The sequence below is a fragment of the Protopterus annectens genome, chromosome 1.part0 (assembly GCF_019279795.1).
Source record: "Protopterus annectens isolate FY-2018-M chromosome 1.part0, PAN1.0, whole genome shotgun sequence".
Taxonomy (NCBI): Eukaryota; Metazoa; Chordata; order Ceratodontiformes; family Protopteridae; genus Protopterus; species Protopterus annectens.
The window spans coordinates 1,426,645,089-1,426,661,316 of NC_056725.1; the positions used below are offsets into that span (position 1 = coordinate 1,426,645,089).

General features: G+C 41.2%; 1 protein-coding gene across 1 annotated transcript in view; it reads right to left on the reverse strand.

Moving 5' to 3' along the window:
* NT5E (5'-nucleotidase ecto) overlaps positions 1-9,339 on the reverse strand; it is a 1,444,398-nt gene extending 1,435,059 nt beyond the window's left edge. The window contains exon 1 of the mRNA XM_044067530.1: positions 8,823-9,339. Coding sequence (XP_043923465.1) covers positions 8,823-9,194 — 372 coding nt within the window. The 5' untranslated portion in view covers positions 9,195-9,339. The remainder of the gene's footprint in view (positions 1-8,822) is intronic.
* Positions 9,340-16,228: the final 6,889 nt, after the last annotated feature.

Consider the following 16,228-nt stretch of genomic DNA (forward strand, 5'->3'; position numbering starts at 1 on the left):
TTCCGCTGTGGCAACCCCTAACCGGGAAAAGCCGAAAGGCACAACAAAAGTGCTGTTTTAGTTATTATATAATTTTAGTGAAATATAAGCAGCAGAGCTGGGTGTTGAAAAGAAGCATGAGGGTAGTGTTCAACTTTAAGTTTGGTAGGTACTGAAATCTAAGTATCAGGGAAAGGAATTCAATATCCAAACATTAGGGGAGGGGGTATTTAAAACAAGAGAGCTGGACACAGTATGGCAGGCTTTGAGCACTGCATTTCAGCAGTTACTTTTTCTGGGAGAAAGATAAACATTACTACCATAATGGGCATACAGCTACCCTTGCTGTGTGGTCTGCAGGCCAGTGGTATTGTGAATGACTTCACAAGTTGTTGGCAAAAGTGTTTTCTCTCTGCCTAAAAAATATGCAGACTGAGATGAGGATGCAGTTGGGTGGGTATGCTGTACCCTGCAAAAGATTCTCAAAAACTGCTATGCTGTTCATCCATTACTGAATGCACTGCAAGTAAAAACATGGAATTATGTTTAACGTGTGAAGTATATCAGGTATATCAGCACGAATGCACACATATTACAAGTGTACATGACATTGGGCAATTGTTCACTGTATCATATACACAGGCATACAGACATGCGTACTTTTACTGTGTGTGTGTGTGTGTGTGTGTGTGTGTGTGTGTGTGTGTGTGTGTGTGTGTGTGTGTGAGAATACTGCTGTGTTTATGTTTTTAATTTTATACAAGTGTATTGAGAGTTCTGCAATATTTGTATTTGCAAATATTTAGAGCAAACAAATTATTGCTGGGAAACTCAAAGCATGAGCATAGTCAGAATTTTTGGAATTGTACATCAGCTTGCAGAATACATCCTCTCCTTCCATTCTAAACAGTGCACTTAGCCTCCCTTCCATCATAGACCGTGAATATTTCTTGTTACAATAAATGTCCAACAAGCAATGAAAAAATAAAATCAGTCAGTAAGGCAACTGATTTTTTTTATATTTATTTTAGCACATCTTATTGGGGTTAGGGTATGGGGTAATGGCTAAAGAGTTTACCACAAAGGGTACAGAGTTTGATTCTCACCTTTGTGGAAACTGGCTAGGCTTCAAATAGCCTGCAAGAGCAGCTAGCTTACTAATTACCTATGAACCTATCAAATAACTTTTTAAAAATTAAACACCTTGGCACACATGGTGCCTCCCTGGCTACACCACTGCCCAAAGGGTAGAAGGCGGCTGCAAACTTTATAACTTTTTATCCTGTATGCATATCATTATCCATGCATGTGTATGAGACACCACTGTCACCTCAATAGGCTCTGACTGCTCATGTGTGATGTCCCTTTGCTAATATGCTTGAAAACCCCAATGGCCTTTCCTACAGGGGGCATGAAAATATTTTTACACTTCTGTTGTTTTTAGCATGGTCTGTGACCACATATGTCTGGCTACACACTGTCCAGAAAATGTTTGTGTTCAGCTCTGTTTATGATCATCTGTCTATAGGACTATATCTTTTTGTGAATTGCCTTGTGCTTTTGACACCTTTATAGTGACCGTTGAAGCACCAGTAAACCTTCATATATCCTGGTGGAGATACATAATTTCCATTTGTAGATAACTGAGACCAGAGACGGCCTTCTGTGAAATGGAAGCCCAGGCAAAGTACTCCACAGTGCCACGATTCCACCCAGCACTGTCCCAGTTACCCCTACTTCCTCATCCACTCCTCCCCAAAACATCCAGATTACTTTTCTATTGTACTCTCACACTTTGTCTTACACTTCATCATTTTCCTGTATCCATTCCACACACCAACACTGGCCAAAGCTGCACTGTAATAACTGTGGAGATAATATTCACATAAAGCTGGGGGTCTGCAGGCCAGTTAGCCTGCAGAAGATACTGGATTTCAGATGCTCTTAGGTGCATTTTGCCATTTTTCTCCAGTCTTCTGATCCAGTTACTGTCTGAACAAAAATCATGACTCATGGAAGTTCAGTTTTATTCTTCTCTTTCAATGAAGAAATGAGGTGTCTAAGGCTTAAAGTTCAAATGTGAACTATATTGTGTCCAAGGCTTAAATGCCCAAAAGTGCCAAACAAATGGTTCCCAATAAACGGAGAAGTCAAACACTTGTGAGAATACATAAAGCAAATTTGGGAATAGTCCCTGCCTCCCTACCAACCAAAAAAAAAAAAAAAAAAAAAAAAAAAAAATAGTCAACTTCTGCGTACCGCTCTAGTGTTGATGAAAGTGAAACAACGAATGTCAACAATCATATATTTTAAGCTGCTGCAAGACCTACACACAGCATGCTTCCTTGCCCTTATACTAAAGGCCAGACACCTTCTGTGCACACCTTTTATGTGAACCTAGGATGAAAGAGAAAGAACAAATAGAATAAAGATTTCAACTGTTTAGTATCAAACACACACACACGCGCACACACACACACACACACACACACACACACACACACACACACACACACACACACAGTATACTTACTTACCTATATGCCAAAAAATAGCCACTTGTATACAAGTCTGATGTTTGATTGCCAGAAAAGTGAAAACAAATAGTTATTACAGTACTTTCTTCCATCTTGCCATCCCTAGGCAATGCACTGGTCCTAGACAAGTTATAGTGAACCTCTGGGTACATGAGTGAAGTTTGATTGTGAGAAAATAATGATCACACTGTTCTTAGCCCTCACACAAGCTATACAGACCTTCTGGGCATATCTGATTGTTTAAACATTAAACAAATAATGTCCCTGCTGCCACCTGCCTGTCCACAAGGTATAGCAACTTTCTGTGCAGACTTCTGAGGCTTGATTGTGAGGAAAATTAAAGCAATAATGACTGCACTGTCCCTAGTTCCTACACAAGGGACAGCCATCTTTTGGGTACACCTCTGAGGCTTGATTGTATAATAACCACACTATCCCCCAGATGACTGTTCAACAGTGATCATGCAGGAGCAGGGGTAAGTCATTTTTATAAGCAGAAGACCTTTTGCTCACATTTCTGAGGAGGGCTGACAGGCTAGAGTTTTGTATTAAGTTTGTGTCAAAATCCCCTTTTACAATAGGGAATGAGGGAACAGCCTGTCCCTAGAAGCCGTAAGGGTGTAGATGTTCTGCAACATTTTTTTTTCCGTACTTTTGAAAGATAACCTAGCTATTTTTACTACTGCTACCCAGAAGAGTTATATATCTGCCTTGCAATACTGTGCATGCCCACAAATAAAGCATGATTTTTTTTTTTTGCACATGCAGACATATTGACACTATCTCTAACAAGTCGGGTCTCCCATGAGACACACGCACAAACACATGTGTACCTACAGGCAAATTGGAGGAATGTCAATTCACTGAGATCATGTCTTTGGGGTGCTGGAAAAAAAAAACACATCACCTGCATAAAACACTCCAAACTGGGAGAATAAGCAGACTCTATGTGGAAGGAGAAACAGCCAAGAACCAAACCAGACAGCCAAGATTTGTGAAATTGCAATGCTACTCAATGCAACAGTTTGCTAATAATCAGTTGATTTTAGACGTATCCTGCCATGATCACAAACAATAGCCCCTTACTATGTACAATGCTGATATATGACTTGTGATAGAAAGTGAAATAAATTTATGGCCAGTTTGTTACTCTTCAATACAGTGCAACACCCACACACAAATACACACACATAAAAAACATTGCACATAGCAATAATGGTTTTACACCGATTGTGCAATACTGCTCCTATCATACTAGATGACTGTTTAACAGTGATCACACAGCAGCAGGTGTAAGTCATTTTTATCAGCAGAAGTCCTATATAACCATCAGCTGCAGCCATATTATTTGCTATATACCTCAGATGTCTAATTGTTACTAAAATGACCACAGTAAGATATTCCAACATTCTTTACATGAATGCATACTAATCTTCTTCTTCTTCTTTCGGCTTTTCTCGGTTAGGGGTCGCCACAGCGGATCACCTTGTCCGCACATTGAATGGCAGTGGAGTTTTACGGTGTCGAGTTGCCAGCCCGGCGCCCAACCTTCCACAGAAGGCACACTCACACGCACACCTAGGGCCAATTTAGAGTGTCCAATCCACCTGCAGCATGTCTTTGGGATGTGGGAGGAAACCGGAGCACCCGGAGGAAACCCACGCAACCACAGGGAGGACATGCAGACTCCGCACAGAAGGCACCCCAGCTGAGGATCGAACCGGAGAACCTCTTGCTGTGAGGTAGCAATGCTAACCACTGCACCACTGTGGCCACCCTACATGAATGCATACTAATACTAGACCTAAAAAGCAAGCGTAATGGCTGTTTAACTTGATTGTCGCACCAAGGTCAATCATTTTTATACAGACAGTCCCAGTATCTAGCACCAAAAGCCAGTTTGCTGACTGTGTTCATCTCAGACATCTTTGGTAAAAAAGTAATAATGGATAAGGTAATATAGTTAAAGTTTTTTCACACAAACACATAGTAGCCACACTACAATATTCCAACTTAATTATACACAAATGCACTCTAGTCCTGCAAAGTCAGATTAAAGACGGTTTAAACTAAACATACAACAGCTGTTTCAGTTACAATTATCTACATACAGCCTCCTTGCTCCATAGTCATAGTCATTTTGTTAAATGTGTACACATCAGACATCTAATTGTGTTACATATGGACACAGTAATATCTTTCAGTTCTATTTCACACAAACAGGTACAATAAAATATTCTATCTTGTTTAACACAAATTAGTCTTACAATACCAGAATAATGAGCAAACAGCAGGGTTGGTCACTTTCTTTAACAGGCAATATCCATACTAAGCAATTATAGTTACTTTGTTGTCCATGTAAATTTCAGACGTCCACCTCTAGTAGAGTAAAATAAAATAAGGCTCGGAATAATCTATAGCAACTCTGTTTCACAAAAACACAGTTGGTAGCCACCACAGTACGCCCTGCAATGCTGTATACAGCCCATACATGGTTGCCTGAAAGAATCAAAGAAAAAAAAACTTACTTCATGCTATTGTCAATTATTGCCTCTGCTGTTCTTAGTACTGCAGCTACTACATACACATTATCATTTAAAATTTGAGGGCTTTCTTCTCCTTGCCATTCTATGATCTAGACAATGAATCAGTTAGGTCATGGGTTGGATGAAAAAAAAAGGCAACAAACCAAGTTATCAGATATACAGCACCTTCTCCATGGGGCAATGCAGCTAAGGTTGTCTTGAACTGAGATGCTTCAGGCCATTTACATTTCTATAAAATTTTAAATCAAATAAAAATTTAGAGTCACGTATTAAAAATTAATAAAGATCAGAATGGTACTCCTAGTTGAATGACAGCCTAGGGTGCTGCTTAGTTCCTTTGTTAAGGCCAACTATTGCTGTGCATTGCCATGCAAAGTTACGTGACAGCCTTCAGATTGCATTAATTGCAATACTTGAATGCTACTGTCCTGTTGTATATGGTCCGGGAACTTAAACAAACTTGGTAACCTGATGCATTGGTTTGATCCAGAGTCATGGCATGCTTTCTTTTATAGGTTCATAGGTACGTACTAGGCTATTGGCCCTAGGGCCTATATAAGCCTACCCAAATAGTACCCTGGCTTTTGCCACACAAGAAAATTATTTTCCTGTGCCCCTGTCAAGCACAGCCACAGAAGTGATCCCCGGGGTGAATTTCCTATCTCCCATCCAATCATCAAGATTTTTCTTGAAGAGTGCTAATGAGGAGCTTTGTTTGATATAGATAGGTAGTTTGTTCCAGAGTATGGAAAGTCTCTGAGACAGGAATCTATCCCTCCAGCATGCTCTGTTTATTGTGGTGACAAGGTTTAGGTCCCTAGAGCATGTAGCTCGGAGGGATTGGGATTTCTTTACATGGAGCATGTCCAACAGCTCTGAGTTTGACATAGCTTTGTATGTTAGGCAGAGATCGCCTCTGAGTAGGCGATATGCGACAGAGTAAAGCTGGAGTTCTTTGAGACGGTCTGTGTAGGGCATCTGTTTGAGGCTGGTAATCCTCTTTGTGAGGTATTTCTGTGGCCTTTCCAGTTGTTGTAGATGTCTTGTGAGGTACATACCAAAAGGGGCATTGTACCCTATAATGGGTCTAATGAGTGAGGAGTAGAGGGGAACAATGACCTCTTTTTTCCTGGATGAGAAACCTTCTGTGATGAGCTGTGCCATGTAGAAGGATTTCCTGACTACTGTGGCAATGTGATTATCAAAGGAGAGACTACTGTCCACCTGTGTCCCAAGGTCTCTTATCACACTTTCGGTGTTAAGTAGACTACCGCCTATGTGGCAGTTCATGGGTACAGAGATTTTAGCAAAAGGGATGACAATGCACTTTTTGGCATTGAGCTTGAGGCCATGGCTTTGACACCAGGCATCTGTCTCAGTGAGGCCCTTTTGTAGGATGTCCACATCAGTATGAGATTTGATTATAGCTCCTAGTTTGCAGTCATCTGCGAGCTTTGTTAGCCAAAGACCCTCTGTGTTAGCCTGTACTTTAGAGAAGTAGATACCAAACAAGAGAGGACCTAGGACTGAACCCTGTGGTACTCCACTCGTCACTGGTCTGAAGTTATGAAATACGCTAGCATTTTTCTCTTTTATACACATTTTCCTGCAATATTAATTTTATGCACGAGTCTCCTCTTTCATCACTAGTGACCAATGCCATTATTTGCAAGAATTGACATTCACCAACTATTGCTTTCAAAAAACATTATGGCAACAGACTACATCTTGTAAACAGGCCAATATGTTATTCCTGTTACCATCATCAGCAGTGAGAACCATGAAATAAATATGGAGTGAAAATGCCTACACAACGACTTCCCAAGTTTTGTAACAAGTAACAGTGGCTTTAAACAAAGTCTCACAGCACAAACTTCATTATTAATTATAACACTGTAATAAGTTTATCAAGACACACGATTGCAATACAGCCTTATAACTATCCACAGTATCAGAGATATGGCATAACAGACTTTAAAAACTTCACAGAATGGGTAGTAGCAAATCCTGTCCACACCCTCTCCTCATGGATGGCCTGGGTATTATGAAATGGAAAGTGTTTTCCTACCACAGAGTTTGTTAAGGTAATAAAAGAATGAATTAATGAATGAATAGCATTTACTCAGCCAACGAATAACAAATAAAATATTTATTTGTTATTCATAATAAAAGAATGCCAAAACAGGAAGTGATGACAACACATCCATCAGAGGCAGTAGCCCCCCTGCACCTCCCTCTACAAGTGTTATCAGTTACATACAGTTGTTAAAGATTAAGTGGGGGGTTCAGGGGAGGTAGTGTATTTGCTGGACTCAGACATTACTAATAGTAAGCAACAAAACAGTAAGAAATATTTTCATTTCACCACTTCTATGGCTAAGGCGTTACAATGGCATAACACTGCATGTGTTATTCATATTTAACTGGCTGAATTTACATGGATGTCAGTCATTGTCAGTTTTCTAAAGACACATCCACACATGCAGAAAGAATAGTGTGAGGTGCTTAAAGTAATTTATGTCAAAAATCCTGTAATATAAAAAGAAAGGAATACTATACTATTCAGCTATACTACCTGTAAAAACATTTGAAATACAGACGTTATTCTTACTTGCACTAACTAGTCATAACATTTCCATAACCATAAATTTGCTGAACAAACTTTAATTAATAGAAAAGAAAAACTAACTGATGGTAATATTTCCATACTATAACAATGTTAAAGGCCTCACAGATTTGCAATACTTCATTTGCTACAGTAACCCCAGGTTGTAGGTTTTGTCCTGGGATCACAAAGAAAATCAGCTGTTTTATCTTAAGCACAACACAAACCATTAATGTATATGTGTTGTATCCAAAATCAATGCAAAAAAAAAAAAAACACAGAAGAGTTGTCTGTGGTCAATTAGACATAAAACTGTTGCTGTTCACCCAGCAATTATCCCATGGATATTTCGTAACAGAAACTGTCCCTCTACGTCTAGCAGTACTAATAGAAAAAGTTACTTCTGGTAACTTCAGAACAGAATAAATCCTTTTAGGTCTTTACTTCCCAAAAGAGCAACAGAGAGAGAGAGAGAGAGAGAGAAATAAAATTGATCCTAAATACAAGTACACTCTGTCTAGAAGGGTAAACCATGACCATATTTTCTTTGCTGTCCTGCAGGTACAGCTTTCTGCCTTCAGGTTACCTAACGTGAACTGTGTCTCTCTCCAGAAAAAGCATAAAACAGGGCAAATTGCTAACAGTTTTAAACAGCTTTAAATAGGGAAATAAAATGTGTTGATTACAGTATGCTTTATTAACAATCTAACTCAGTATCATTTACCATTTATTTTTGCTTAGAAAACTTAAGTATGAAGGTGCTGCTGTTAGCAAACATTTTCAAAGTGGAAATGTTTTTTTCCCTTTCAAAATGAGGAAAGATTAGAAATATGCAGGCAGAGTGTGTTTCATTTGGCATAAAAAGTCAGTGCTGATAATGTTAAAAGTGAGGAAGGAAAATGTTTTAGACTCCTATCAATTAACAAGACTATTTTGGAAAAATTCACTGGGCAGCAGTTGCAAGGTCATCTCGTCTAAATTAAAATAACATCAGCTTTGTGACATTTCAGTTGTTCTTTTAAAATGCCTTAATAATACCTAGATTATAAGACTTAACACAACAACACTGAACAGTCTGCAAGAGACAAACTACTGTTTGATTTGGAGATGGCTGGTGCCAGTGCCTCGCCATATTATTAAACACGGGTGGCTTACCATAGCCTGATATCCAAGCATTTTCATAAAATGCGCAGCTTCTTTTCCCTTGTACACGTTAAACCACATTGTCCCCTGGTACTGGTCCCCGGCATCCAGTAACAGTACGTTTTGTTCATTGCTTCGTATCTCACGGATTTTGGTATATCTCCTAGCAACGCCGGCAAAGCAGTCATTCACGTTGGTGCACTTGCCCGAGTCCCGACTTGTCTGTTCCACACGTGCGTGAACATCATTGGTGTGAAGCAGGATCAACTGAAAGTCACTCGCACGGCATACGTTTATAGAAATCCCGTAGAACAGCGCTAGCACAGTTAATACCAGGGACGGGCTGTCAGCAGCCTTATTCTCAGTCTTATCCAGGCAGGACATTTCATCTAAATGACAGAAAGCAAAATAATACCCCAGCTGCAGGGCAGTGAACCAAACAGCAACCGCTACTTAAACTAACTTTAACCAGGGATGCGCTTAATAACCGGTTATTATTCGTCTTGGAGAGAGGGTGGAGCTATATATATGCCATGCCAGGCAGTTATATTCACGTCTTAGCTGTGTTTGCAAGAAAATCGAAGTTGTGAGTAGCTGATCTTCGCTCCTAGTAACTAACAAGATGTTACTCAATCAAAATATCAAGATGTCAACAAAATTTTTGGGGCTAACGTAACAGGGTAATCTGTAGTGTTCAGTTAGTATATCAAGTTTAATTGCGTTATCATAGTCACTGTGATAAGTTAAATTGTGTAGTATGAAACCTTATTAACCAGTACTACTAACCTCATAATTAAACCCATAATTAAAATACATTTCTCATGGCCCAGGCCTTTTTTAGTTGTAGGGAATAGTGCGGGAGGGAAATGGACTGTAGAGTACGTCTATACAATCGTAGAACCGACTGAACCAAGTTATTTCTGCTCTTCGGATTTTGGCGGTTTGAGTGCAAGCATACCTGAACAAATAAATGATTGTATAGTGTCACTTGAAGCAAAGTCCATCGTCAGAACAGCAGCTTAGGTTGGCTATCACAGAACCTTTGTACAGTCATTTTACTAGCCTTCTGTACTAAGTACAGGGTTAAAGTACAACTATTTATGTATTTCCGTTTGTTTATCGGGTAGGTCCGCTTAGGTCATGCAAGGTCTTGTAGTGGAGGCCCGGAAAAAAGTTCCAAAAATGCATTTAATAATCTGACTGATCAAAGTTACAGAAAATAATAGGTTAATGGGCTAAGTTTTCTGGCAACAATCCCTTGGAGCTGTCTGGCCTGTGGATGGTCCAGCTAAAGAATCCTGAGACCCTGCCTTACCTTGGCCTCCTTTAACTTTCCTGCTTTCTGCCAGATCCCTTCTATAAAGCACATCTCATAGTAGTCAAAGTACAGGCCCGTACACGCTAAACCTGCTTGTAATTCTGTGTAGAAAACCTGCATACCATCTTCTGAGAAATGAACCTCATCCCCAACCTACTTACCTGGGCACCTGACCTGAATGCTAGGGTGAGAAATGTACAGCTCACTATTGTTCCTTAACAACTTATCCATAGTATTATTAATTCTATACCTCATCCTCTCCACTGCTTCAATCAATGGAATTAGCCTCTCCACCTTCTTCTGTGTACCACTTCTGACCAATGCATGTAATTTACCTCATGCACAGTCAAACCCACCAAATCCTTTAATGGAAGCTGACAAATATCATTACCCCTTAAATGTAACACAATGACTAGAAAGGTTTTCCCATTATGGCTGCTTGTTGCAACACTGCCCTAAGCTGATGCCATTGCATGCTTGATATCCCAGACCAGATTGCCTTGTAAGAATCTCAATTTCACTTTCAGAAAGGTGAGTTCTGCCTGCCCTGGACTCAACAATGGAGTCTCTGGATAAAATAATGTACTTCGATCCCGATCCAATGATGTGTGGGCTGAAACAAAAAAAAAAAAAAGAGTTAAGGTTGCTTGCACCCCACATAGCTTTGGACTTTCACTTGCCCAGCCTCTTAATGTCAGCCTGGTATATCTGTCTGTATGTGTCTAAGCCACACAACTTAATAACCTCCCGTAAGTCTGCCCTCACCTGATACTGTGTAAGAGGATTCCCTTGCGGATGACAAAAGAATGGACTGTCAAACATGCGCCAGTAGTTGCAGTACTCCAACATACTTCAGGGTAACAACTCTTAACCCACTGACCTTTCCCTCCTTGATCTATTTTGGATTTCATAACCTCATAGGATGTTACTAGGCTATTGGCCCTAGGGCCTTTACAAGCCTAGCCATGTTTTACCCTTGTTTCCCTCATAGATCAATAGAAATAGCCCATATTAGTGTGTGAATTTATTATCAGCACTGACTGCACCTATTCAAGAGGGACATACCCCTGGGGTGACTTTACAGTTTCCCATCAAATTGTCCAAGTTACGCTTAAATAGAGTCATTGAGGAGCTTTGTTTTGGATGCAATTTCCTTACGTATGAGATGAGCAAGGTAGAAGGCCTTCCTCACCACTGTGGACATATGATGATCAAAGTTAAGGCTACTATCAACCTGCATTCCCAAGTCTCTCACCACTGGGTTTGAACTTAGGTGAGTATTGTTAATGTTGTAATTTGCTGGGACTTCACCTTTACTGAAGGGATGATAATACATTTTTTTTAGTTAAGTTTGAGTCTGTGGCTTTAGCACCAATCATATGTCTGTGTAAGCCCTTTTTGTAGTACGGTGACATAATTTGGGGATTCAATGATTACATCCAGTTTGCAGTCATCAGCGAACTTGGTAAACCACAGGCTATTTTTGCCAGAACTTCTGAGAAGTAGATTCCAAACAGAAGTTGACCCAGCACAGATCCTTGTGGGACACCACTAGTAATAGATCTGCTGGTAGAGGTGGTGGTGATAAGGGTGGAATGCCCTACTTTGACTGTATGTGTTCTGTCACTGAGTCAGTTGGCAACCCATCTAATGACATATGGATTTATCTTCGGCTAGGTGAGGTCACTGATGATGCCTAAGTGGAGGATAGAATCAAAGGCCTTGGTTATGTCGATATAGGCAGTATGCACTGTTTTGCCTCCTATATCCTTGTTGATTAGGTCCATGATGATTCTTTCCTTGGCCTGACAAATAAGGCTTATGGGTCTATAATTCCTGGGGTCATTTGAGAAGCCCCCTTTATGCAAATGGATTACAGTTGCAGTTTTCCATTCGGGTGAGACAACGCCAGTACTTAAGACTGTGATTGAAGAGAGTACCCAATGGTTTCACCAGCTCCTGTTTTAGACCATTTGGTAAGCAGCTTGGGATATTGTCCAGTCCCAGAGATGCTATGTTTCTGGCCTTGGAGAAGGTAGTTTTGACCTGCTCATTAGAGATACTAGGTAGAGGACTGGTAACATGTATATTTGGAGGTATGATTGGTGGGAACAGTGGAGTGAAGTTTTCACTGAACCTGTCTGCTAGCAGGTCGGAAATTTTTGTAGGTTCTGTATGAGTGGTACCATCCACTATTAGTTCAGTGCAAATCTGAGCCTTCCCTTCAAGATTGCAGATGTAGTTATAGAATGTATTGTGATTATCCTTAGCCAAAGATGCTGATTTGGTTTTGTAGTTAGCTTTGGAGGACTTAACAAGATGTCTAATTTGCCTATTCAAGCTGTGGGGGGTGTCTTTCCTCTGCTGAGACCTTTCCTTATTTTTCTTGGTCAGCAGTTTCTTTTGTTGTATAACCTATTTATGCTGGATGTCCACCAGGGTGGTTTATTTTTTTGTGGGGATCCTGATTTAATCCATTCAGGGACAGTTGAGTCTTTACACTTGTACAGGTGTTTATACAAGGCATTAGTGTACTCCTCAGTATGGGAGATGCTGCTCTCGGTAGTGAGCAGGGGTTTGAAACTATTTATGGAATCGCATAAGAGGTTATAATTTGCTTTGGAGAAATTTTTTAACCTTTTTGCTCCAGAGGTGGAGTCAGTTGTGATCGTTACTTTGAATGAAACAGATTTGTAATCTGACCTTACCAGGGAGGGCCCCACACATGGGGTGGCGCAGTGATCACCCATGTTGGTGAGCACTAGGTCAAGGTTATTTGAGCCCTTTGTGGGGCTGATAACTATCTGTTCCAGAGCATTTGTGTTATGAAAGTCCAGGAACCTTAGGGTGAGTGTTTTAGTGCTTCTATATGTTGCCCAGTCGATGGGGGGATAGTTAAAGTCATCCATGACTAGGGTGTTTGGCTGTGTTGTGCGTGATTCAAATAGGTCCAGGTAGGCAGTGTGGTTTACCTGGTTCATGATGGGATAGCTATAGCTAACACTGATCTGGAGGGAGGTCTTTCCTACAATTAGCTGTACTTGGAGTAGCTCTAGGTAGCCATGCTGTTTAACCAGTCTCACAATGTATTTATCTTTTATGAAGATGGATACACCTCCCCCTTTGGTTCTTTCATGTTCATTTTGCAGTCTGAATGTATGGAAGGCATTGCAGCCTTGTATGGCCAGGTTACTCTCTGTAGCCTTGATCCATGTCTCTGATGTTGCACAGACATCTGTGGCTTCCAAAGTAAGGAGTGCTTCAAGTAAGTGCAGTTTCTGATTTAGACTCCTAGCATTAAGCAGCATAACCTTGAGTTTGTCTCTAGAAGATGTTTATGTTGTTCTTATGACATTGCCTAAAAAGGCAGTATGGGGAAGGCAAGTACCTTAGCCAGTAACTGAAACCCAAGAGGTGACAGGTGAAGACCATCCTTGGCAAAAGAGTGTGGTCTTGCAATTATGTCGTCCCAGGCTGACAGTTACTGGATCCCCCTGGACTGACACCAGAAACTAAGCCAATTGCTAATGTCAATCACTTTTTGTTTGTAGTGAGGCATTATCCTAGGTGAAGGTAAAATGCTGCTTTGAGCTAGGGACATACCTGCCTGGGACACATAATCAGCTAGTTCAGTCTTGTCTATCTTCATATAGTCTAGTGAGGTACGTCCCAAGTCGTTTACTCCAACATGGACTATGAAAGAGTCATAACAGTACTTGTTGTTGAGAGACTTGAATGCGTGCATGATTTGGTGGATCCTGGCACCTGACAGCCAGCTGTCCATGACCTTCTCCTTGTCTAGCCTGATGAGTGGGACATCTGTGTGTCTCACTATGGAGTTGCCTATGACCAAGACATTTGGTTTTGAGGTATTTTGCCATAGGGGCTTGTTGGGTGAGATGCTGATATTTGTGTTTGTATGTGTAGTTGATGCATTTGGGACTGTATTGTGCATGAATGGTTTGTGTTTGGGAGGTCTCTGTTCTTTTGGTATACTTCTAGTGAGTAATTCTACATATGTGGCTCTATGTGTTTTGTTGTTGGTTTGTGGAAGATGTGAAGTGTGTGTGCTGACAATCTGTTTGGTATCTGACTTGTTGTTTGGTGTGACAGAGGGAGAGAGAGAGAGAGATAGAGATAGAGATAGAGATAGAGAGAGCATTGTTTCCAGATTTATAGTATGCATACATTTCTCCCATATTGTATTAGTATGTTGTAGGAGTAATCAGTTGTCAGTATACATGAGGCAGCTGCTACATTGCCTCAGGATTCCCATGTCCCTCAGGCTGGCTGGAGAAATGGTGGGAAACTGTCCATCCATTATGTCAGGTTTGTTCTGTAGTAAGTAGTGGGGAGAGGGCTGGATGGAACTGGTTCTGCTGAGGGACTAGTAGAATCAACTAAGCTGTGGAGGTTTGGGGGTAGATGCCTGCGTCAGTGCCCCCAAAAAATGTGCAGCTGAGTTGCTGTCCAGGCAGCTGTGTAGCACACAAAGAAACAGGGAAGCCTAGGATGGTTCAGAAGCAGCTATCTAAGGAAAATATGAATCTGATGTTGTAAATCTTTGTTTATTAATTACTATTAGGACCTCGTTTCCATCCTCGGAACTGATACGGCCATTTCCAAGTTCACGCCAGCCAAAACTTCTCAGCTAAGACCTACCCATAATGCCCCTCTCCTAGTTACTCCAGATCTTGTTTGCTGCGTTCCTAGTCAGACGTGCTAACCATCTCTCTCAAAGCTAAGTAGAAAATTACTTTTAAGACAGTTTCTCTTCAAAATTGTTTATTTTTTAGTCAATTTAGCCTTTTCTCACTGTCGCCTATAACCTAATTCTGTTCCCTACCCTTTTCTTTGGTAATTTAATTTCTACCATTATTGGTACTGTCCCTCTCTCCTGTCTTTGACAGGCCCTTCCTTACCACTTGTGGTATTTTTAAATACCATCATTGGTATTCTCTCACCTTTTTATCTCCCTTATTTTGTTTTTTTCTATAGGATAGCCTTGTTGCCTTACTATGTCAGACAAAGCTAAGTTGGGGTTTAAACAGTGTGACAAGTGTGGGCGTAAGATGCCTAACTCGGATATGCATGCTCGTTGTGTCTACTGTTTGGGCATGGATCATAGTAAAGCTGTCTGTGACATTTGTGCTAGTTTTAGTAATTGTACACTAGCAGAACGTAAAAATAAACTTATTTTAAAAGGTTAATCAAGGCACCTTTTTCGGAGGCTCTATCTGGGTCAGAGGTCTCACCTCTCCAAAGACCAAAAAACATAAGGAAAAATGGAGTCACTCGGTTCCTGCATCTCCGCCAGTTACAAAACCAAGTCGGCTCCGTGCTTTGCCAGCGTCCTCGGTGCAGACCTCTTCAGCCCCAGGCTCTGTATGTTCTCCCTCGGTGCCATCCATGATATTCACCCCTATTTTGTTTCCAACCCTGGTACCACTGACTTCGGTGCTGTCCTTGGATCCAACATTGGCTCTGATGACTGTACCTGCTTTGGCACCATCCCCGGCCATGGTGCCGACAGTTTCTTTGACTCCATCGGCTCCAAAACTCGAATGTCTGCCAAAGACAAGATACCCTCCAACTTAAGACCCTTTTTTTGGGGCAGAGGTTTAGCCCCTTCCTAGAAAAACCTGATTCTCCTTCAGCAGCCTCCTTTAGAACCACTAGGAGTTTTTTCTGAATTAGATCTAGTGCGGGTTGTGAACTAGCTTCTGGCAGCTAGGGGATTACCCATTCCAGCTAGACCTTCTGTCCCTCTTGGCTTCAAATCTTTTACTACATCTTCCCCTGTTTATCCTCCTCTGGCCTCTACCAAGATCCCAGAGATCTCAGTACCAATGTCCACTCCAGTGCATACTGTCTCGACACCAACAGCAGTTTTTCCCCTGTCAGCACTGACCACCCTTGCTGCTTCGACTCTGGTGGAGTCGATGCTTTCTTGGAGCAGTGCTTGGTCCTTCCATACCTTGGTACCTAGACCGATGTCTATTTTCTAGCTGGCGTTGTCTATGTCCACTGCTCTGATGGCTTCCAGTCCTCTCAGAGCTCCTCACCTGGAGGTGGGCTCCTCAGGGCAGGGTGTGACCCT